This window comes from Mesocricetus auratus, unplaced genomic scaffold (genome assembly GCF_017639785.1).
Source record: "Mesocricetus auratus isolate SY011 unplaced genomic scaffold, BCM_Maur_2.0 Super-Scaffold_100019, whole genome shotgun sequence".
Classification (NCBI taxonomy): Eukaryota; Metazoa; Chordata; class Mammalia; order Rodentia; family Cricetidae; genus Mesocricetus; species Mesocricetus auratus.
In genome coordinates this window covers 18,805,437-18,830,713 of record NW_024429200.1, presented here as the reverse complement: position 1 = coordinate 18,830,713, position 25,277 = coordinate 18,805,437, and the positions used below count along the sequence as shown (strand labels likewise).

The following is a 25,277-nucleotide window of genomic DNA, read 5'->3' as shown; positions in this document are numbered from 1 at the left end:
TCTGGAATCTTCTGTGTCATGGTCTACGTGCTCCACTTCTCTTAGCAGTTATTGCTCTTGGTGTATTTTCCCCTGACAAAGGACTTACTGACTGTGGATATACCCATTTCTCCAATTAGTGTTGTGTCTTAAAAGCATAGACCACACAGTATGTACCCTTCCATTCTGTCCCTTAGCAAGAAGCTAAACAAAACTCAAGTGCCAGTTAAAATTCAAGTGGCTTAACAAGTGAGAATCCAAGTAGATGAAGGTCTGCCTTGTAGTGTTTAAGACATCACTTTTCAATTTGAGAATTTTAAATACATTTACAAGCAATAAGTTTAATTGTTTTAGGTAAAGACGAGTTACTGTTGCATCATAAATACATAAATAGTTATGCTGATGTTTTAAGAAAAAATTAGAGCACATTTTTATTTTAAAAATTGATATCAAATTCATCTCTCAATACAACCAATCTTGGTAAAAGAAGATGAAATTTACATGTCTGTTTGAGTTACTAACTCATAAAATAATTGTTTGTTAATCAAAACCTTATGTGTCTTGCTTGTTCATACAGAGCGAAGTACAAAACTTACATAAAGAAAATTTGAGCATTCTGGAAGCTGCCAAAAACTATGGCTATGAAGTAGTAGACACGTTCACTATCACAATGGGACGACACAAAGAATTTCTGCAGGGCAATTGTGGATGTCATTTCCATGAGGTATTTGTAGTGGCTTTCAGAGTTTTGTAGTTCGGGGTTGTTAGATTTAGTTTTAATTGTTTGTTTATTTGTTTATCTTATACCTTTAACGTATTTTCTGTGTTGTTTTGCAAGAAAAAAATATTCCAGAAGGGCAAAAAAATATGCCAAAAGCTGATATACACATAAGCTTTGTGAAATGAAGTGCTACAAGTTAGTGTTCCAACATGGAAAACCCAGGATCTTGGGTGGATAAAGGCACAAAGATGGGGAAGTCTGAACAGGACTGCCTTCTCTAACAGACTTCACACCTCCCTTCCACCAGAAATCCCGATGACTTTATAGAATTTCCTTCACAACCATCAGGGAAAACTTAGCCACAGGAACTTGTGGTTCAAAGGTATCTACATGACTGAAAAGCCCATCCCAACATGGGTGATAAATCAGAGTCTGCATTCCCATGTCCCTTGCTCAGTTTGCAGGACACTGTACCGTAGAGTCTCCTCTCCCCAGCAGTTGTCACTGCTTGATATAACCTCCACAGTGACATCTCAGTATCCAACGGCTTTCTGGGATTCTTGAGTCTTGCAGTTTCTTAGCTGCTTGGGTTGTTCAGGTCTCCCATTGGCCTCTAGGAAGGAATGGTTCGGTTCAGAAGAAGCAGACACACCACAATTGACACGTGAGCTCCCTGTCATCCCTTGTGTGGATGCAGATCTCAGGAGATGAGGTGGACACTCAGGTGAAGGGTACCCAGTTGACCTGCCCATCAGATCTTGATTCACTCTACTTGCTCTCTTGGTTGGTTTCCCCTTAAGCCCAGAGCACATATAGTCAGTTGACTAGTGAGATGATAGCTACAGTTGAGTTTTGATCCTGTGTATTTATTTAGTAGTCTTCATTCCATCTTGGTCTCCAGGTCCTCACAAATACCCAAAGCTGCTAAGACAGTGGCTGTTCTCTATGCTTGGCTGATAGATTAACCTCATTTTTCTTTCTGTCTTTTCTGGGGAATGGGAGTTCAAGGTGGGAGTTTCTCTGTGTAGCCCTGGCTGTCCTGGAACTTGCTCTGTAGAGCAGACTGGCCTCAACCTCACAGCGATCTGCCTGCCTCTGTGTCCCCCTCCACCCTGTGCTGGGATTAAAGGTATGGACCGCCACTGCCAGGCCACATCATCTTTTCATGTGACCAGAGACACTAAATCTCAGAGAAGTGAGAGCTGACCACAATGGTGGGGAACATCTAAGTTTTGAACAACCTACTTGAAACTTGGCCATGTTGCTGCATAACAGATTGTAAGTTGTAGTATACTGTGTGTCTGCTAATTACTTCCATAAAAAAATATACCACCCATAGAGTACTTGTCTTGTTTATAAAAACTAAATGCTTAGAAATACAAGCTCATGTAGTTTGGGAGAGGAGAAAACAAAAACAAAAAAAACCAACAAACCGTCCCAGGATCATGGTGTGTCCAAAAAAGCAAGCCAGTGGTCACCAAACTCACAGAAAATTGGCACTTTAAAAATGGCATGTATTTTTTAACCTCTTTTAGGAAATGTTTACTTATTTGTGTTTATATAACATGTCTTCAATTAGTACACTGGAGGAAGGGCATGTGCCTTTCTTTTCCAGCATTAGTGCTCAGAAAGACTAAAAAGAAACTGTCCTCCAAAGACTTAGAGCACAGCTCCAATTAAAACCAGAGGATGTCCTTCCCACATGATTGTGTTTCATGGATCTCAGTGTCAGCTGGTTCGTACTAATAGTCTTGGGATTTGAAAACCACACACACAAAAGATTCTTTGAAACACCAGCAGTAGAATACAGATTTAGAATTACTCCTAGCAAAAGCTATCTTTAATTTACAAGAGAAAAATTTAAGCATGACAAGGTAAAATATTTCACTTATGAAGTTATAGTTTTCCTGCAGTGATCATACACAGATTGCTTTCGGTTGATTTTACTCCTAATGTACACTGTCTTGATGGCAAACCATGTGCGTCTCCCACAGATGATGTCATTTAATTCCTGAGTGCCAAAATCCATGCTCAGTCTCTTGATTTCTATGGAAGTGGCTTCCAGGAGCATTTGCCTTTGCAGATACACTATGGAGTTGATGAGGTCATCCTTCTCAATTGACCCCTGTGCGCAGGGTCTCCAAACTTACTAACTGATCAAGGACATGATCACTCCTTATGGCAGTTGGAAGCATGTGTACCTCACTCAGACGGTCTCTCATGATGATACAGACATTTTATAATCTTTCTAAGGTATCACATAATGAAATGTTAAAAATCTGTTCTTTCTCATTTTTTGCTTCATGTTCATTTTATGAGATTAGCCAAAAAAAAGGAAGGTTCACTTTAAAATAATAGCAAAAATATGAAACAGTAGTATTAGAACCTCAATAATTTTGGTGCGAGAGTTTTATCCTCTGGTACTCAATTAAACTGTCTCCACACACAGCCAAGAATACTGTAAGGAGTTAGTATAAGAATTTCAGTGAGAACTTTACATCTCATTGCTCTGTGGTCAGAATTCTACTGCAGACGTAATAAACCTGCTGCTGTGAACATGTCACAGGTAAAACTGAAAGTCTTGGAGAGCTTCTTTTGCCTGTCAAGGCATCAAAAGAGAATAGACTGTCACCGTGAATCTATAAGCTGTCTCCAAATGTTGTTCATCCCTCTTGACTAAAAAGTCCCTGTTGGTTAGCAAATCAGGTGTCTCTTTTTATGGGAGGGGATGGAATCTTAATTTTCCAGTGTTTATCAAAGAGGACAAACAGGATCCTGGGAACTCTTGCCCAACAGAGGTTTCTGCTGGTGGCTTTCACTGTGTGGTAAACACCTACTGTGACAAGCAGAGCCCTGGAAACTATTCAGAAATACCAGCCCAAATCTAGCTACAGAAACGGCAGACCCACAACAATTGCTGGGTGGTTATTAATTAGCCTAATCAGTTGTGTATGCCTTATGTAATAGCTTTAATGTCTGGCAAGCATGACAAACTTTTGACTCAGGCAACAGAAAGCATCTGGCAGTAAGACCCAACAGGTTGCCTTGGTATGCAGACATGGAAATAAATGAGGAAGGAGGTTCAGTTATCTGTTAGGGATGTTTTTTCCATGATTCTTTAGTCTTAATACTACACACTTTGTTATTTGACCTAATTGAATAAACACTATGATAGAGCATAGAAATAATGTTTTTTCCTCTTACTCCATCACATCTCAAAAGTTTAGTATCTAAACGCAATGAGGACAGAAAAACAAACAAAATAACTTTGGACTGAAGATGTAGCTCAGCAATGGGACTGTTGGCAGTTCCAAGTGTACACAAGGCCCTAGTGTCAATCCCCAGAAACACACACACACACACACACACACACACACACACACACACTCACACACACTTTAGATTCATCAATCTAAAACTGAAGTAATGACTTTTGAGGGAAAAAATAAAATGGATATATAACTGATACAGAAAAAAATCTCAGAATTCAACTATTAGTATGGATTTGCTTTTTGTAATTTTAAAAAACAAAATAAAATTACATCATTTCCTCATCCTCTCTTTCCAACCCTTCTTCCTATGCCCCCCTCATTTCCAAATTCACAACTGCCTCACCCCCAATTAGTATTGTCACATATACACAAATGCATAAATATATGGATACAACCTGTTGAATCTGTTTAGTGTTGTTTGTATATACTATTGGTATATTCTGACCACTTGTTATTAGAAAAATTAGGGGTTCATATCTAGTCATTAGTTGCCTGTAGTTCTTTGTCTAGGGTTGGAGGCTCTTAAAAATTTTCCCCTCCACTTCAGCATGTCTATTGGTGGTGTGATCATCCAGGTCTTGTTTAAACAACCACTCTGTTGAGGTGTTCATTCACTGTTATTTCTCAGAGGCACAACCACATAGTTAGTTTCTTGGTCCTCTGTCCCCTCTTCCATATCTTTCCTGACCTTAGGCGTGCAATGGTAGTATAGATGTATCTATTTGGGCTGGGTGCCCAATGGTTAATTGTTCTCTGCATTTTGACCATGTGGTTTTCTGTAATGAGAAAGAGACTCTTTCCATGTGCAGCAAAGAGAAGTTTCTTTGATGGGGAATGAGAATTACACTTATCTGTGAGTACAAGGACAAGTATTTCAGAATTATACTGCTTATTAATGTGTATGTAGTAGGCTCTCCTCCAAGACACATGACTTCACTATCCGTGGCTAACTGGCTAGCTTTCCAGTAACATGAATGATCTCATTCCTGTTGAGTGGGCCTTAAGTACAATCAGACAGGTGTTGGTTACCGCCTAGATGTGAGTGCCACTATTGCACCTTTAGGGATATCTTACCAAAGTATGGGTATTTGTAATAAATTGATGTGATAATATTCTCAGAAAATGTTTTTAAGTACTAAAGAACTTTACTACTGTTGGAAAATCGGCTGGAGACTACATTACAAAACTAAAAAAAAAAAAAAGCATCTCAAAAACCATATGTCCCCAAGGCAAGACTCAAATCCTCCTTTAACGTTTGTTCTCATTAGTATGCCCTGTACAGCTACTTGCAAACTAAAGTTTTTTTGTTTATCCTTCCTTACCAGCTAACAACCCAAACAAGCCAGTTGCTGAGGCCTATTTACACACGAATACTCTTCTATGCCTTTGCCCTGCATCCTGTTCCAAATACATCAGTCTTGTTTATTCTTTGATGCAATCATCCTGAATTTGTTTAGTCAGTCCATTTCTTGAGCTAAACAGTAAAAAGTAAAAATAAATAAGGCACATTTGGTTCTTGGGCTTGATATATTGCTAAAGTGTAAGTTATAAAAACCCATATGACACAAGATATAGAGTAGTATATTAAAGATATGCAGAGGCCATGGTGGTTACACACACAAAAACAACAACAACAAAAGGTATAGGGCATGGTCTGAGGATTGAATGAACATCTTCTTAAAAACAAACAAAAGCAATCACTTGGATTGTGGAGAAAACTGGCCGTTCTGACTCCATGGAACAATGAGTAACTCTGAAGTGACATGCTTCTCTCAGAGAACCTTAAGCACTTATGGATATTGCTAGATACTGTAGAGCATCACTAAAAAGGGGAACTAGAAGAAAAACAGTCAAGGACCAAACCATGGCGAAAGCTTGCCATTTAATCCTGTAGGTGGCCCTGAAACTCTTACAGGGAAGAATGAAGTGATAGCAATTTTGTTTGAAAAAGTTAGAGCCCAAGACCTGAGAGTTGTTTCTAAAATACTTGCTGTTCTTGCAGAGAACCTGGGCATGGCTCCCAGGAACCACATGATAGCTTACAAGTGTCTGCAACGCTAATGCCAGGGTATCTGATACCCTCTTCAACTAGAAAATTGCATCCGTGTGTTGCATACGCATACATACAGGTGAACACTCATGAACATAAAATAAAAAAATAAATAAATACATCTATTTTTTCTAAAGTTGGGACATACAGTCAAATGTGGAGAGAACCAAGCCAAAGAACGTAAGTCATAGGAGAAATGGGTAAGGCCCACGACAAACAGGGCAGAGGCCGCGAGCAGAACACAGAAATGGACAAACGCAAGTTCTATTTAAAGAGCTTAATCTGTAGGTCTTATCTATGGAATGAAGGAGTGGGAAGAATCAAAGGGGATTCCTAACTTGCATGACTGATTAGAGAGCTGAGACAGCAAGTGAGACAAAGAACTGAAAAGTTATCAGCTTAGGGAGAAGATGACTCGTTCAGCTCCAACATGTTGCACTTGAGATGCCTGTAGGACATCCAGGTGGCGTTCTGAACGGGCAGTTGGATATACAGGCATGAAGATCAAGGGGCAGGTTGAGACTGGAGGTAGGACTGGGAGTCATCAGTAAATAGGCTACAGTTGAATCCATAAAAATAGATCAGGAAAAGCTTGGGGAAACACGGCTGTGAAAATTCAGAGCGTGAACTCTTAGAGGCAGAACTGTAGTATAGTTTGTACAGTTCTAGGTACAGTCCCCTCGAAAGCCAGACTGAGAAATTCATTTCAGATAAGGGCTTCTAGATCCTCATTGTTTTGGCAGTAAGAGGGTCCTGTCTGACACTGAAATGTGTAATAAGGTGGCAGGAATGAAGGGGGCATCAATTGTAAAGATACACCAAACAGAGCAGTGGGGTTGGGGGGGGGCCTTCACAAGGCCTTTTATCTAATGAGGGTCGTGTTGGATTTAGAAGAGAAAAGGAAAAGCCTTCATCATGTTTGTTCACTCGGGAAAAATATTTGTGTTAAAAATACAGGGGCTGGAGAGATGGTTCAGCAGTTAAGAACACTGCCTGCTCTTCCAAAGGTCCTGAGTTGAATTCCCAGCAACCATATGATGGCTCGCAACACTCTATAATGAGATCTGGTGCCCTCTTCTGGCCTGCATGCATACATGCAGGCAGAACACTGTATACATAATAAATAAAGAAATCTTTTTAAAATAAAATACAATAAAATAAAAATATAGATAAGATTGAGGCTGTTGGAGCAATGCCTCCTTCCACTAACCGGCAAGCAGTCAAAATCCCTGGGGCAAGGTGGGGGAGGTATGTGTCTCCTCTTCATTTATTTGCAATGGATTATCTTGATGTTTTCATTTTGTAGCTTCCCGTTTCAAGGACTAGGACACAGTTTCCCCATTCCTCTACCACCCACCTTCCTGTTCAGGAAACTGATCGCTGATAGTTTGTTCTGAATAAAATGAGTCATTTCATTACCTGCAAAAGAAGTCTCACTTTTTTTTTTTTAATAAGTGACTTAGATTAGAGAGGTCAATGCCTGGTGATTGATTTAGATTAGAACACAGTACCTGATGTGGGTAGATTCATTAGTCATTAGAGGCCTCCAGCCTTTCTAAGATGATTGGGTATAAAATGTTGCATTAAAGATAGTACTCTAGCTTTGGAGCACTCTGTCCTAAATGGGAGGTCTTCATCAAGCCCCTCCCTTCAGGGTTTAAGGGGCAACGCAGAAAGGAGGTGGAAAGATTGTAAGATCCACAGGAGATAGATGGCATCAAAGAAATACATCTTCTAGACAGAGTAGATGGACACACATGTGAATCCACAGAAACCGTCACAGCATGAACAGATCTAAGCCAGATGCAGTTCCCGTGCTGAGAGAGAAAGCAACACACGCCTCCATCCCTAACCCAGAGGCTATCTCCAATTGACAACCACATGCAAAGGAAAATTCAGTTTTCTCCAATGGCATCTCACTGGGTCTATAAACCACACTTTCTTAAGGGTAGGCCTCGTGTCTGGTAGTAGATAGGCAGTACAATTGAACTCAGTGCGGGTTCTGTAGATTGTTTTTGTCGCACAGCTCTTTCTTTGGAAATTTTTAATCTTGCTGGTGCTTGTATGTTATGGTTTCCAGTTCTGTGTTTTTATGGATTTTGTTTTTGTGTGTGTTTCTTACATGTCTTTGCTGTTTTTGTCATTATCATCAGCATTATTATTTGTATTTTTTTATTTTCCTGATTTCTGAGAAGAGAGAGAAAGAAGGGATGGAGTCAGATAGGTGGGAAGGATCTTGGAAGAGGAGATAAGGGAGGGGAACCACAGTCAGAATATATTGTTTTAATTTTCAGTTAAAAAAAGATAGTTCTCCAGGGGGGCTAGAGAGATGGCTTAGTGGTTAAGATAGTACTCTAACATGAATAGTTGGTGCTACCAGTTAAATTCGTCTTTCTCTTAAGAAAGATAATTAAACAGGAGATAAACAGAGTGTCATTGCCTTATGTTAAACTGGTATTGTGTCTCTGTGTGGTAACCGGACATCCCATATTTTGCAATGCCAGATCCTAGAACATTAGTGTGGCTGGGGACGCTGGACCCTGGGTGCTTGATGCAGCACGAGGTAGGCCATGATGTCCAGAGGTTCACTGCCAACTTTAAAGAATCTAAATAAGATTCTGAACTGCCTGGAGTAGCATTGCCCACACTGTTTTATGTTCTGCCTTGGTGAACACAGGATCTGTATTTGAAAAGAAATCCTCTGTTTTGTGGATTCTCGGATAAATGCTGTACTAAATGATCCCAATGCCCTTACAATAAATACAGTTGAACTTGAGCTGAGGATGGTGGTGCAAGCCTTTCATCGTCAGTCACCGGGCCCTTTCTCCTGGTTCATTCGGTCAGGCACCTGTGTGCATGCGTACAGTACTTTACAAATGAACAGCAGGGTCGGAAGTTGAAGCATAGGTGTAGTAAGGAACAGTGTAACCTGGAGACTGGAGAGGTGAAATAACGTAAAGTTGACATCTGGCCAACAGAGCTCTTAAACTGATCTTCTGGAGTGCAGCAACCAGAGCAAGGCTATAGATGTCTCCTGATGAGAAGAGAGGCCGCTTAAAAAGTGCCATCAGAGCAAATCCCTAAAGGGCAGCTAGCAGTAGAAAACATTGGTCACAACAAGTATCTCTGAGTGACGGTGTCATATCTTTTTTGCTTCTTTATTTGTTTGCTTTTTAAACTCCCTGTGGCCCAGGGTTTTCTAAACCTCATTCTATGCTCCAGACTGGGATCACTTAAGAGGATCCTCGGGTATCAGCCATCCACATACTGGAATTATAGGCCAAAGATGCCATTCCCAGGTTGATGCCTTATTCTTAAATACAATTTTTGAGAGAGAGAGAGAGAGAGAGTGAGTGAGAGAAAGAGAGAGAGAGAGAGAGAGAGAGAGAAAGAGAGAGAGAGAGAGAGAGAGAGAGAGATGAAACAAACGCATAGGAGTTGGCTTCCAAGAGATGCATGTAACTAGAGCAAAGTAGGAACTCAGACTAAAGGAAAATTGAAGTTAAAGACAAGGAATCACTGGGAGTGTAAGACAATAATCTATAATATCATATAATCAAACTGCTCACTTTAAAGCACAGTTGGCTCCCAGAGCCAACACTGAAGGTCTAGGGACATGGTTCTCAACCTGTGTGTCTTGACTCAGTTGGGGGTTGAATGACTCTTTCACAGGGGCCACATAAGACCATTGAAAATATCTAACATTTACATTATGACCCATAATAGGTGAAAAATTGCAGGTTTGAAGTAGCAAGAAGATAATTTTATGGTTGGGGGGGTCACCACAACATGAGGAACTGTATTAAAGGATCTCAGCATTAGGAAGGTTGAGAACCACTGAGCTATGGGCTAAGCTCTCAGAGAAAGGAAGGTGATTAAGAAGGTGTTGTGGAAACCAGTGACAATGTGCTCACAGGAAATCTGGAAAGCCTCAAAAGGAACAAAACTCAACCCTTAAAACATTTAATCTTGTGCCTTAATCCTCAGCATCTTTGTCTCATTCAAAACTTGGACTCCTTTGAAGTGACACAGTTTTTGAATGTGCCGTAATTAAACAGTTGGGTGGGGGCGAGTGTAAGAAAAGCATTCCTTATTATTTGCCAAAATTGTGAGGTGCTCTGAAATGGAATTAGAAATTAGAAATACCAGCTTCTAGCTGCGTTGCTTTAGTTTGATCCCATTCCTCTGGATTCTTGGTCTTCTTTTTTAGCTAGTCATGATTTCGAGACTAGCTAGCATGCAAAGTGATTCTCTAAGTGAACAGTCCTTCAGCAGTACGCACTTATACGATGGCAGCATATTTCCTACGGTCAATTACATGTTCTTTAGCCTTAGGACAAGGTCACCTTGTTGCTCTTCAGCCCCCGTTCACAATCCCGTCTGACCCCGTCCAGGCAGTTCTGGAACACTTACACCATGGAAATTGTTTCCTATTTTGTTCTCTGAGCCTGGAACCACATCAAAAGTTCCTTGGAGGTTATTCAGGTCGAGATCAGTTTTAGAAAAGGTATTTGCTTGTTGCATATCTGCCTGACACATTTCCAGTTCAGTGAGCCTGCCTTTTCTGTACTGGCTTTTGGAAAATTCAAAGTTATTTCAGTCGTAGCTATTAATTGCCATAGCAAGTAAGACATTCGTTCTGATGAATCTTTACGTGAAATCAATTTTGAGTGTTAAAATTGCCCGTGCTTAATAGTTAAAGTTGCAATGCTAGTTTTGTGGTGTAACTTAAAATGATTTTCCATTTGGAAAGTCTTAACAAAAGTCATAGGTCAAAACTAGTCAAGTTGTCATGTACTTACCTGACAGGGGAGATACCATGATCACAGAAGTGGTTTTCCCAGGGCAAGCCTCATCCATTGCAGTCCAGTTCTTGAGATTTCTCCAAATGTGGGGAATTTGAATGCATTAATTTGTGGCACCGGGGAACTGTGTTCCTGCTCTCCCCTGAATAAGATAAAGTAAATGTGACATGTCTACACATTCTAAAATAACTCTGTGCCCACATTGTTATTTACATAAAAATAAAAGAAGACCTACAATTGCAAACTGAGAGATGTCTCAACATATTTTAAGGTAAGGTAAAAGTTACTTCTGGGTTGTAAAGGACAAAACCCCTGTTCTCCCTGCACCAAGTCAGGCATCAGGTAGGTGATCCCCTATTGAGTTTTTATATGTCAATTACATGAATTTCCACTCCCAAATTATTCTCAGTACTTCAGTTAGCATATTGACATAACACTTACTATTGAAAGACTAATTGTACTTGAAAATAAAGTTGGAAGTCCATAACCATGACTACCATATTGTAACCTAGATCTTTGCTGTGATAAATCTTTATTATAAGATGTGCTAAATGGAAGACTCTATTATATTGAACAATGCTATCACTATCATGGTTCATGAAGATCCATTGTCCTCCACTTATCCTTAATTTAAAATATAATTCACGACAGAAAACTTAGAAAATAGGCAAAGTTAAAGTTAAAAGGACTTACTTTGTATTAAAGAGGGTGAAAGATTTGTTATTTGACAAGTCATATGTGTATATGCCATTAACTGTATTGTTATTAATTGCATGTAGTGAGTCCTTTCCTTGCTAGGAATGCACACCCACTGTCCTCTGCTGCCAAGCACAGAGCAGAGTGAAAATGCGTAGCTTAGTATTAGTCCCTGGCAGAGGTGATCTGTGTGCCAATTTACCTAGACCCTTTGTCCTGATTTCGAGCCCTAACACTTTCATTGATGTATTCTAACAACTCACACAGTTTACTGTCATTGCTCAGAGGCAACCTAACATTTGTGCCACTAGCTACTCTCTTTCAAAGTCATACTACACTTGACACAGGAGTTGGATATTACGAACCCCAAATGGCCTCTGACTGTTGGGAGGATCCCAACTTGGCTTGTTTCCACATGAGATCAAACAAAAAGGAGCTTTTGACTGTACAGGTGTCAAACAACTTTTTTGACAGAACATATCCATCTTTTAAAAACTTGCCTAAATTGCCTTTTCTCCACTTTCCAGACTGGAGCTAAAATAAGGAGATGTTTTGACATCTGGAGACAGGTAGCAGTTTGAAGGCTGGATGCTGATCTTTACAAATGAGTTCAAAGAAATAATGGGCATGGAAAGAGATCCTCAACCCTATCATAAATTAGCACCAGTCTCCTTAATGTACGTGGGGACTATTCATTACATGGAAACAACATGATGTCTGACCTTGTAGATCTGGTCCCAGACAATGTCTTTGAAGTCACTTCATTCTTGTTCCTACTTCAAGTATCTTAGACATGTGTCTTTATATAGTCCTCCGGAGGAAAGGGACCATATCTGAATTCTTCCATGTGGCTTCTAGCACAGAGAACTGGGAATATTGAAAGATAGGTCTTACATGGGGGAGGGAGGACTCATATGAAATACTACCTTGTTTTGTTTCTCTTTTGATTGTTCATTGGAAAAGGATTACATGAATTCTGGTTTAAGAGTTTAAAAATAAGTTGAACAATAAAACTAAACACCCCCTTGTACATTGTGGACATTTGAAATGTGTTACATAGCTCATTTTTGTCCACTTTATAATTTTTTAATTTTAGAAACAATCTTATTTTACATATCAATCCTCCCATTCCCTACCCTCCCATCCTCCCATGCCTTTCACCCACTCCCCAAGGACAGTGAGGCCCTCAACAAGGGCCATCAAAGTCCATCATATTATTTAAGGCAGGGCCTAGGCCCTCTTTCTTGTATCTGGGATACAATAGTATCCCTCCATAGGGGTTGGGCTCCCAAAGTCCATTTGTGCTCTAGGGATAAACACTGGCTCCACTGTTAGAGGTCCCATAGACTGCCCAGGCCTCCTAGCTGGCACTCACATTGAATGGGCTTGGTTCGGTCCAATGCTGGCTCCCCAGTTTTAGGACTAGGGTCTCCATGCTCTCACTATGTCAGGTCAACTGTTTCTGTGGGTTTCTCCAGCACAGTCTTGGCTCCTTTGCTCATCCCTCCTCCCTCTCAGCAAGTGGATTCCAGGAGTATGGCTCAGTGTTTAGCTGTGGGTGCCTGTTTCTGCTTTGATCAGTTACTGGATGGAGGCTCTAGGAATGGCAACTAAGGTAGTCTTCAATCTCATTGTAGGGGAAGGCCATCAAATGCAGCCTCTCCACCACTGCCTAGATTCTTCGCTGGGGTCATCCCTGTGGATCCCCAAACATTTCTCCAGTACCAGACCTCCCTCCAATCCTATACTGGCTCCCTTTATCAAGGCATCTCCTTTCTTGCCCTCCTCTATTCCTCCCCTGTCTCAGTCCTCCTGATCTCTCCTGTTTGTCTCTCCCTCCCCTTGTACTCCTCTCCTCTTCCCACTTCCCTCCCCTCCCCCTCACCCCCCATGCTCCCAATTTGCTCAGGGGACCATGTGTTCTTCTCTTGGAGTCCTCCTTGTTTCCTAGTTTCTCTGGTGGTGCTCTATATCTAATAACCATATATGAGTGAGTACACACCCTGCTTGTCTTTCTGTGATTGGCTATTACAAACTACACTGCTATGAACATAGTTGAACATATTCCTTTTTTATGAATGTGCATTCTTTGGGTATATGTCCAAGAGTGGAATTGCTGGATCTTGAGGTAGATTGATTCCCATTTTCCTGAGAAACCATCATACTGATTTCCAAAGTGGTCATACAAGTTTGCACTCCCACAAGCAATGTAGGAGTGTTCCTCTTTCTCCACATCCTCTCCAGCATAGACTGTCATTGGTGTTTTTTCTTTTAGTCATTCTGACAGGAGAAAGATGGTATCTCAGAGTTGTTTTGATTTGCATTTCCCTGATGGTTAAGGATATTGACGATTTTCTTAAGTGTCTTTCAGCCATTTTAGATTCCTCTATTGAGAATTCTCTATTTAATTCTGTACCCCACTTTTTAATTGAATTGCTTGGTATTTAGGTGGCTAGCTTCTTGAGTTCCTAGTATATTTTGGAAATAAGCCCTCTGAGATTTTCCCATTCTGTGGGCTTCCATTTTGCCTTATTGACTGTGTCCTTTGCCTTACAGAAGCTTCTCAGTCTCAGGAGGTCCCATTTATTAATTGTCGATCTCAGTGTCTGTGCTACTGGAGTTACGGTCAAGATTCGGTCTCCTGTACCAATTCATTCAAGGGTACCTCCTACTTTCTCTTCTAAGAGGTTCAGTGTGGCTGGATTTATGTTGAGGTCTTTGATTCATTTGGACTTAAGTTTTGTGTATGGTGATAAATATGGATCTATCTTCAATCTTCTACATGTCAGTGTCCACTTATGCCAGCACCATTTGTTGAAGATACTTTTTTCTTTCCATTGTATAACTTTAGCTTCTTTGTCAAAAATCAGGTGTTCCAGGTGTGTGGGTTAATATCAGGGTTTTCAATTAGAGTCCATTGGTCTACCTGTCTATTTTTGTGCCAATACCAATCTATTTTCAGGACTACAGCTCTATAATAGAGCTTAAAGTCAGGGATGGTGATGCCTGTGGAAGTTCTTTACAATACAAGGTTGTTTTGGCTGTCCTGGGTTTTTTGTTTTTTCATATAAAGTTGAGTATTGTTCTTTCAAGGTCTGTGAAGAATTGTGTTGGGATTTTGATGGGGATTGCATTGAATCTGTATATTGCTTTTGGCAAGATTGCCATTTTTACTGTGTTGATCCTACCTCTCCAAGAGCATGGGAGATCTTTCCATTTCCTGGTATCTTCTTTCTTTCTTTAAAGACTCAAAGTTCTTGATATACAAGTCTTTCACTTGTTTGATTAACATTGCCCCAAGATATTTTATGTTGTTTCTGATTATTGTAAAGGGTGATATTTCTCTGATTTCTTTTTCAGCCCATTATTATCTATATATAGTAGGGCTACTAATTTTTTTAGTTAATCTTGTATCCTGCCACTTTGCTGAAGGTGGTTATCAATCAGCTATAGGAGTTGCTGGTAGAGTTTTTCTGGGTCACTTATGTAAAGTATCCTATCATGTGCAAATCGTACACCGCTCTTTTTGTTTGTTGGTTGGTTGAGTTTGGTTTTGATTTTTTGGGTTGTTTTTTTAGACAGGGTTTCTCTGTGTTGTTTGGCTGTCCTGGAACTGCCTTTGTAGAGCAGGCTGGTCTCAAACTCAGAAATCTACCTGCCTCTGCCTCCTGAGTGCTGGGATTAAAGGTGTGCATCACCATGCCTAGCCCATAGCTTCATTTTAGACTTACATTCTTGGTTTTAATCCTATTTTTTAAAAGTGTTGGGCTTTCAACACTTACAGTTACTAGACTTATATAACACTGGGAGCAATTTAGAATTTATTTCTACATAAAATTTTTTTGGTAGCAATGAGAATGTATGAAATGTTTTTTAATCTGCAGAACAAGCATTGTTCTTTCCATCTCACTATTGAAAATTGTATACATGTAGCTACATTTTCAAATATTTATAACTCAATGGCCTTTCTCACACTTTTCTTTGCTTATTTTATATATGAGTATATGCATGTGCACATGTGTGTCAATCAGAGAAAACATTCAGAAGTCAATTGTGTGGGTCCTGGGAAATTGAACTCAGATTATTGGGCTTGATGGCAAGCTCCTTTATCCCCCAAGCCTTCTTTCAGGCTCCTTTAACCCAAATTTTACAGTTAAGTTCCAGAAAGAATAACACTGAAGTTTGCTCCCTACAAAGAAATCATCTATCTCCACCCACAGCTAAAACTTTGCCAAACTCCTGGAATCCAGTTGCAGACAGGAAGAAGTGATGAGCAAAGGGGTCAAGACCAGGCTGGAGAAACCCACAGAAACAGCTGACCTGAACAAGGGGAGCTCATGGACCCCAGATTGGTAGCTGGGAAACCAGCATAGGACTGATCCAGACTCCCTGAACAAGGATGTCAGTTTGGAGGTCTGGTTAATCTATGGGGCCTCTGGCAGTGGATCAGTATTTATCACTAGTATATGCATGGACATTGGGAGCCCATTCCACACACAGAGATACTCCTTCAGCCTAGACACAAGAGGGCGGCCCTAGGCCCTGCTCCAAATGATATGATAGACTTTGAAGACCCCCTACAGAAGGCCTCACCCTTCCTGGGGAGCAGGAAGGGGATGGGGTAGGGAGTCACTAGGGGACAGGGGAAGGAGAGGGAACTGGGATTGACATGTAAAACAAGATTGTTGCTAATTTAATTAAAAAAGGAAGGAAAAAATAAGTCTATCTTAATGTAGGTATAAACAGAATAAACAATGTAAAATATAATTGGCAGTTTAACAAACATTGAGCATGGGGTTAATGCCAGATTCTGTCCCAAACACTTTGCTTCTGACTTTTGACCTCTGAAAATGGGCAAATGAGGCTCACGATGTGTTCTGTTCAGTATGTTTCTCCGCAGATCCCAATCTGCCTCCACCTACTCAGGATGCACCTCAGCTTCTGGAATTATGCAGTGTGATGTTAGGTGTACTTGGGACAAGCCACTCCAAGGAACTCAGTGATTACTGAGTTTTTCCAGCACAGGCTACACCTGGGCACTGGTCTTGTTAACTAATTCCTACTGCTCTGCCAGGCACACAGATGTGTGTTTTCGGGCATACATCTGCACCATTCTCTGCAGACTCATTCTGTCCTCTCTGTACTGATAGCCACCGGGCTTCCAAAGCCTAGACTCCAACAAGCTGGGTCATTTGGTGAAACAGGGATTTTTCTTCAATGTTTGCTTATAGTGTGTTTGCAGAGCATGGAACTCAGCCAGACAACTTTATCCTTTATCCATGAGCAGCAATAAGCTATATCTGTGGTCAAGTAGAAAGCAGTTTATGGTTTTTCCCTCCAAGGCTTCTTATCCCTGGTAACTCATACAGCCTGACCAGAATGTCTACCCATCAGTATGTTACACAGGCTTTGTGTACCAGACGCCCTCAGCACAAACATGAAGCTCACTATAAAAGCACACTGTTATTCAATCCATGTTTTCCTCCTGCTCCTAGTAGACCCTGATTCAAGAAGAATGGCTAATTAAATCTGCTTGTAAATATCCTGTTGACAATCAGGATGAGGACAGGATGAGAACTGTTCCCTAGCTATTGGGTTATAAAGGCAATAGGGGAAGGTATCCCTGGCTGGCATGTATCTGTGAGGAGCAGAAGGAAAACTGGAGAGGAGAGTGGTGTTTCTGAAGGATGGTACGAGATTCAGAGAGCACAGCTCTACCTGGGACTTAGACTGTGAACCCTGACTGCAGTTATGGCTCAATGGCTCTGAGTATTTAACATGTACCAGACTCTGGGTTCAATTATAAGAACAGACACACATACTCATGGGAACACACACAAACAAAAACATACACAACACACACACACATACACATGCACACACATGCACCCCACATTACAGATAATAAGGCTATGGAAAGAAGAGGATCACAGACATTGCTGTTCTGTTTCCCCTCCCCTCTACACACACACACACACACACACACACACACACACACACACACACAAACGCACACTCACACACAGCTCCTAACAAGGTTTTCATTTTGGCAAGGACGGATCAAGTCATGATGAATTTTGAGGGTAGACTCGATTCATATTTATGGAAAAACAGCTCACACAGAAAGCCCTCCCCACAACCACCAACTCGCAGTAATTTTTGTTCTCAAGTGATCATGGTTATATTCCTGTTTGTTTGTTTGTTTGTTGAGGCAGGGTTTCTCTGTGTAACTTTGACTGTCCTGGAACTCACTTTGTAGACCAGGCTGGCCTCAAACTCATAGAGATCTGCCTGCCTCTTCCTCCCAAGTACTGGAATTAAAGGTGTGCGCCATCACCGCCTGACCCTATATTGATTCTTAACTTGTATTGTAGAATTTGACATGCATCCCCCAATTGCACAGTGCACTTTACTCAACTTGTGGCTTATCTCTTCATTAGTTCCCAAGTCATTGTACGTCACTAACCTTGTGATGGATTCTTCACTTGCAGCCGGTAGATCATTGGTGAACTTAGTTATTTGTTCTTGCAAGAGATATTTTTAATATTTTTCTTAATTACTGATAGACTATATGACCATTTTCTGTAGACTCATCTGGGTTTTCAGAGTAAATGATTATATATTTCCACATAATGTTATGGTAATCTCCTATAATGAAATATTTCATAATGCTGAAGTGTTTTTGTGTCCTGAAGTAAATTGTATTGCTAGTAGTGTAGCACATACTACTTCAGCGTATTTTAATGGATTTAATTCACAATAGCAGTTTTAAGGGAATTTTTGTTTCTATACATATACTTTGGTAAATCAAAACTGAAATAATTTCATTTGTCTGCATTCAAGGTTCAGTATCAAATGATAGTGACATTAGAAAAAATTAGTGTAGAAACACAATCTTTTATTATTCCATAAAAACAGCTTTAAAAATCAAGGCAAAGTGAACCAAGTGTGGTTGCACCAATCACCCACATCTGACAGGGACATTGGTGATTCAAGAGCATTAATTAGCCTGGCCTTCCACAACTTCTGGGAGAACCCATCATCTCATCGCCCTTTCTCCAAGATTAACTCCAGCTCTCTAAAATCAGAAGTAAACTACCAAGTTTCCCATTGAGACAAGGCAAAACCCTGACACTTCCTTTAGGTGAAGTCTATTCCTCTCAGAAATACTGAAGTACATATTTTTGGATATCCTCTCTGTACATCTACTTAGGAGTAACAAACACATCAGCCTCAAGTATTAAAATAATGTTTAAAGTACTACAGCCTTGTGTTTTATGACAAACTTGCTTTCATTTTTCATGTAATTTGCACATAGACCCATTATGGCAATTTCAGAAGCCAAACTCAAGACAAAATCATATTTAAAAATTGTCTTTATTTTGGCTGCAGAACACTGGAATGATATTATTTCAAGGCTGCATGCTATATTTATGCATAAGTGTTTCCTTATATAAACTTCTAGAGTGTTGTTCACTGATGTTACTTGAGGACACAAACCTCCAAAATACAGACCTTCAGGGAAGCTCCAGTGCCCTCTAAGGCCTACCATACTTGAGCGCTGACCTAACCACCTTGTGGGGCAAAAACTTAGGAAGAATATCACTCTTGGGATATGGAATGTCAGCCCATGCTTAATGGCAAGCTGAGTTCTAAATCACAGTCCACGTGGATTCTTTGTCACAACTGGGTATTTTCACTGCCCTTCCTGAGAGTCACCTGATCTAAGGGCCTGATAGAGGAAAAGCCATCTCATCTCATCATAGCAATTCTCATAGAAAACAATTCAAACTCCAGGGTTTAGCAAGGGCTACTGGTTTTAAAATATGCTACTGGTAACTTTATTCCTCAAAATCTAACATTTTCCTTTTATTTTTCATTGTTAAGATCATGCACATTGATTATGTTTTTTTTTAAAGTCAAGATGAAAAGTTAATAGAACACAATTAAACCCACATGGAATCCTTACACTGAAAAGCAATGCTATTAACATTTTGATACAGATATTTATTAAGTTCCCATTTCAATATTTCTCCTAAAATGGTTGTGTTTACTTAATGTGTGTAACTATAGTACTCATTTCCCAAATATGTGGAGGTTTCCCCCATGGATATCCTGTTTTGTTTTCAGGAACTGTTTCCTGAACTGCATTCATTCTCCTATATGGGATCAAATGCTTTGTGCCTTAATTACTACATTACTCCTAAAAAAATAGAAAATCTATATGACACAATGTACTTCCAGCAGTCATCAGAGAGTACTTTCCTCCATCCCAAGACTGATAGAAAAACAATGTATTAGGCCTGCATGGCGAACATGGTGAAGTTCTTACTTAGTTATTTGTTTGTAAAGAGCTTCTAAACATCATCACTTGTACTTTCTTTCTTTCTCTTGTCTGACTTCCCACGGACATTACCCCCTCCCCAGTTTCTTTCTTGGTCCCTACTTGACTTCCCCAAACCTTCAGCTCTGATACCCTGAGTTCTGCTTTCTCTGAGGCAGAAGATAATGTTTTAGGCTTCCATCGGGGCAATGTTTTGCAAAATTTAAATGTAGACCAAAAATGTAACCTTATGAGTGTGGATATTTACAAAGTAGCCAAGAATCACACAAAAGTGGTAATATTTAGAGAGAGAGAACTGAGTGGTTGACTTAGGAAAGGAGATAGGAAGAAAAGGTTTGATTGTAAACTCTTTAGAATATTATCTATTCGAAATAATGTTTGAAATAAAGGCAGATGCATATACAAAAAAGCATATAAAGCTTAAAGCACAGGCTAGTTTTGCAGGCTCCATGACTTATAACGGTCCAAAGAAATGCAACTTCTAACTATAACACTATCATCTTTTGGGTTAGGAGTGGAAAAGTGCTTTTATTTTCTCTGAAAACAATGTGGGTTGCCATCTTGTTCCCTGACAGACTTAAAGTAACATGCTTGAATCAATGACATGGAAACTCACAATAGTGTCTGCTCTACTGTAGAGAGATAAAGTCAAATCAGATGCTACTGTATCTGGTCCAGATACTCACATGCTTGCACACCACACACACACACACACACACACACACACACACACACACCGTGTAGGAGAGGCATACTACGGAACAGTTCCTTAGTCTCTCTAGAAGCAGAAGACTAAAAGTGACAAGACTTCTTTCTAACTTCAGCTGTGATCTTTTGTGAGACACAGGTTACACTGGCTCTTGTTCATGTAGACCATCTCTGCACCCTATAGATAACATCTGTGTGGCGATGAAATGCAAGCATGACAGTCAGTTATATCGGTCTATGTGGGGTTCAAATATCTGTGGCTTTGCACCCCTAATTTCTTGTTCTTCACTTGCAGGTAGTGAAATCCAAGTTATCCAGAGAGCACCATGTTATCAAGATGAAAATATCCAAGAACCATATTGTGGGGAGATACTTCAGCAGTCAAAACAAGCTACAACGACAAAATGCTGCCCCAAATGTTCATTCACCATATCATGTCAGAGGCTCAATAAATCAGGTTTGCTCTGAAATCCTGCTCAGCAGGATGTGTGCAAGTCAGAGGTCTGCGCAGGCTCCCTGAAGGAGACCTAAGCCATTCACCTGGACAGTGGTCTGAGAACCAAATGTGCCTCACACATACTTGGCAATGATTGCACACTCCGCAGTTCAAGCATGCATACCAAAGCACACAGCTTTCAAAGGAGTAATGACACATTTTTCTCATAACTGAACACAGTCAAAAGTGACCTTGAGCATCCATTGTTGGTTTCAGACCAAAGGAAAAAACTCTAAAGGAGATCACTTGAAATGTGGTCACAAACTAGGACTACATGGACCAGGTATTGTAGTGCAATACGATAAACAAAACTTTGTGAAGAAGAAATTACATTCCACTTGGAGGGAGGGATAACAGTTAAGTTCTTTACCAGGAGAAAACGGGGTATTTATTGTGGTTTGAGCTTTGTGGATCTAATGCTTATGAAAAACATTTCTTGTTACACTTTTAAAAGTTTGTATTGGAAGGAAAAGAACAGGAGTGATGGTCTACCAGGGAATCCAAAGAGATTCTCTGCAAGCAATAAGCGATATTGTATTCAACTCTGTGTTCCCTTGAGTTCCACACACACACCCAACTGTGAGCTTAAATAGGGAGCACAGGCTAAATTAGTTATATGCATAATTTTAAAGTGTGGAACAAAATAAAGTTCCCCATTTGTTACTTTGTTATGTTTGTTTGTTATGTTAGGATGCCATTCCTAAAGAAGCTTCACTTGCCCCATAGATGTGTCTGATGTACAGTTACATTTTTGCAAAGGATTGCAGATTCTCAAATGTATAAGCATAAAGAATTCTCTATCTATCCACAGATAATACTATGTCACTAGTGCCTGTATTTTTATTTGAACAAATGTGTTTAATTCACATTAAAGTAAGCATACAAGTATTTGGGGGGGGGAAGTATGGCATAAGTAGGAAACATAGCTAATTCTAGCATTGAAAACTTACACTTCTATCTTTTTAGGTACAAAATAGTAGTTGCCTTATTACACAAATTCCTTGTTATGGGATAACATCTCACTACTATGGTGGGTTTAAAAGGATGATTTGGGAGTGAGGAGAAGAAGCTGAGAAGGCCTAACTCAGTATGTAGTTAAGATTACTAAATGTACAAATACCTCAAATTCATTGCCTTAAAAAGTGAAAGTATTTTGTTCTATTGACCCATCAATTATTTAGAATGAATATCCACCTTCAAATACTCTATTTTTATATATTTTTATAAAAATATAAACATGAATTTTTATTTAACTGTATTAAATTATGTTTAAGTATGAATATCACTTGATATAAACAACATATGCATTTATAGATTTTTTGAACAATGGTACTAAATTAACTTAAAAATGAAGGTATTTTCCATCATGCATCTATATACAAGCACTGTTTTTAGAGTTTTAGTTATTTCTGATGATATGAAACGTTAGTAATCAATAAAGCTGCTCCATCACATTTTAAGGCATTGCATATTCCACAATAGTATCACATTTAATGCTAGCTTTTTGTAATTCACTATCAGTGTCACTGTAAAAAACCTCTGACTTGAGTTCATCTGGCATTTTCCTTTTCACCATTGAAATAATACTAGATGTTAGAAACAATTGTAATGTATTTTCAATAAATGTCTAACTGGTAATCATCAGTGTTCAGAGAGTACCTTTTAACTTTCCTCTTTTAAAGTTTTTTAGATTTATTTTTTTGCTTTACCTATATGAAAGTTGTGCCTGCATGTATGTACTGTATGTGTACCACATGTATTCCTGGTGCTCAGCATTGGATTCTCGGGAACTGGAGTTACAGAGGGTTCTGAGCCACCTTGCAAATGCTGGGAATCCAGTTACAGACCTCTGCAAGAACAACAGCCCTTAGCCACTAAGCCATCTCTCCAGCCCCTTAGCGTCTCATCTACTACAGTTATACAATCACACAAAGAGTGCCTCCAGGGAAGGTGTACGGTCAAGTGGATTCTCATGCTGGAGTGTGATAAGCAGGATTAACCACATAGTTCCCTCAGCTCCGACACGACACAGCAATGGATGGGATGAACGCTGCTGAGACCAAAGCTTTTGAATGTAGTTTAATTGTAAGAATTTTTTTTAAGTTTTGTAAGAGAAGGCACTGACATTCCAGTGACTGTCTCATTTCTTACCTGAAGAAACTGTACTCCGCACTGAGTAACTAGATGTGAAATACGTGCCTTTACAAACATATTTTTCCATTTTAGGACACTTCAATTTGAGCAGGGAAAAATAGGAGTAGGCCTTTAAAAACATTTTAAGTGTGAAAGTTGCAGGAAGTGTATTGTTTTGAGTAAGAATTGATCAGCATCCAATCTAAACTAAACCTAAATCAAAACATTTATAATATTAAAAGTCAAGAATAGCTGCACAAACATTTCCTAGCAGCTCTGTTGACACTGGGTGGGAGTGACTGGGTGTGCCTGTGTGTGTGTGTAAGGGAGCATGTACATGTGCATTGTGTGTGTGTGTGTATTATGTATGTGTGTGGGTTTATATGTAAGTGTGTGTATTGTGTGTGAGCATGAGAGAGGGAGAATATGTATCCGTGTGTGTGTGTGTGTGTGTGTGTGTGTGTGTTTTAAAGGTGCAGTGTACTGTTCACCTGTAACCAAGCAGGACCTTATACAGAAGCCACAACACACTCACCCTTTCTTGCTGGGCTGGTTTACACTGGAGTCATTGAACCTTTATGCCCATAAGTCTTCCCTACAGAAGACTGAGTCTCACTTTAAAGCATTGGGAGAACTTACTGGAAACAATTCTAATGGAAATAAGGAAGAAAATAAAGCCCAATGGCGTCCTGAATCTTTAGTTTGTCCCTTCAGTTCCATTTCACTGAAAAATTCCAAATAAATATTTTTCAAAATGGGTCCAAAATCATAATATCCAATAAGAGATATTTTCACAGATCTAAAGCTTTGGCATGAAAGGCGAGAAGATGCATCTAGTGTTATAAAAGCTTGAGCCAAGAGCACACCAAGCATTCATTGTCCTTCATTTTAGCAAGTGCTGAAACAAAAATATAAGAAAACCACCAGCATCGATGCTAGTACTGTTGAACTTAAAATTAGCAAATGGAACAGTAACTTCAAAAGTGTGCATCCCAGCACCGAACAGCAGCACTCCACTCCACAGCCCTGCAAACCGTACTTTGACTTTTGTTGTTGTTTGCTGGCTGCCTTGCTAGTTTTTGAGAAGAGGCTCCCTATGTAGCCAACCCTGGCCTGGAACTCAACATCCTTCTAATGAATGCTAGGATTACAGTCATGAATCATCATGCCTCCCTTTATTTTTTATGTGCATTTAAATTTCAAATGCTTTTGATTACTCTTGGAAGTGAAGGCATTTCTGATAGATCATATCAGCCTAAGGAGTTGATCCAGAAGTTACCAGGCCCCCCTCTTCCCGCCCTGAAAACCTGCTAAAGACAACAGGATCTTGAGTATGTCTGCAAGCTAGATTGTGTTGGGCCAAGCTCCCAGGGCTTCATATGGTCTGAGAGTCTTTTATCATGTTTTTCTTGCTGCAGTAACTGCTGTTACCAACCTCCAATTCCTCTCGTGATATACTCACTTGGTATATGGACAGCCAAACTCATTTTCCCCTCAACAATACAAACTATATTCCTAACACCACAATATATCTACTTCTTATCTTTATGTTCAGTGAAATTTAAGGAATTTGCTTTGTGGATAACAGTGAGCCTTGGCACACTCAAAAATACACAACCAGCTTGTTCACTTTTACAGTTTACCAAGGGTAATCTGTAAGTCTAATTTCAATGTAAGTCAACATAATTCCTTAATTCTAACAAAAAGAATAAAGCTTACATTTAGAGAAAGCATTACAGCAGATTCCTACCGGATGGCAATGTTTAAGTAGGTTAGGTTTGGAACTGAATTCATCCTGATTGACATCTTAACTAATACTGTAGGCTTCTGCAGAGAACTGCTTTAATTTAGCTGGTAAAAGCCTTTTTTTCCTAACACTGAATTCATCTGGGAAAATTATATTTTAGATTAAGTTATGAAAAGACATTTCATATCTCAAACCAAGATTTCCCCCCAAGTCATTTATGTAAAACACACATAATATTCATTTTATAGAAGGTAATAGAAATATACACTTTTTGTTGCATAAAAAAGTAATTGATATGATCTCTGAAAGAATGCTTAGATACATTT

At 39.6% G+C, this 25,277-nt stretch overlaps 1 protein-coding gene and 1 non-coding gene across 3 annotated transcripts in view; both read left to right on the top strand.

Moving 5' to 3' along the window:
* Positions 1-22,709, top strand: part of Cped1 (cadherin like and PC-esterase domain containing 1) — a 258,430-nt gene extending 235,721 nt beyond the window's left edge. For both annotated transcript variants that reach the window (XM_013119074.3, XM_040728510.1), the window contains 2 exons: positions 557-703; positions 20,871-22,709. In XM_013119074.3, the coding sequence (XP_012974528.1) occupies positions 557-703; positions 20,871-21,095 (372 nt within the window). In that variant the 3' untranslated portion in view covers positions 21,096-22,709. The remainder of the gene's footprint in view (positions 1-556; positions 704-20,870) is intronic.
* LOC121133067 lies at positions 10,817-10,972 on the top strand. Its single transcript, XR_005869814.1, has one exon. It is a non-coding gene; the product is annotated as a U1 spliceosomal RNA (small nuclear RNA).
* Positions 22,710-25,277: the final 2,568 nt, after the last annotated feature.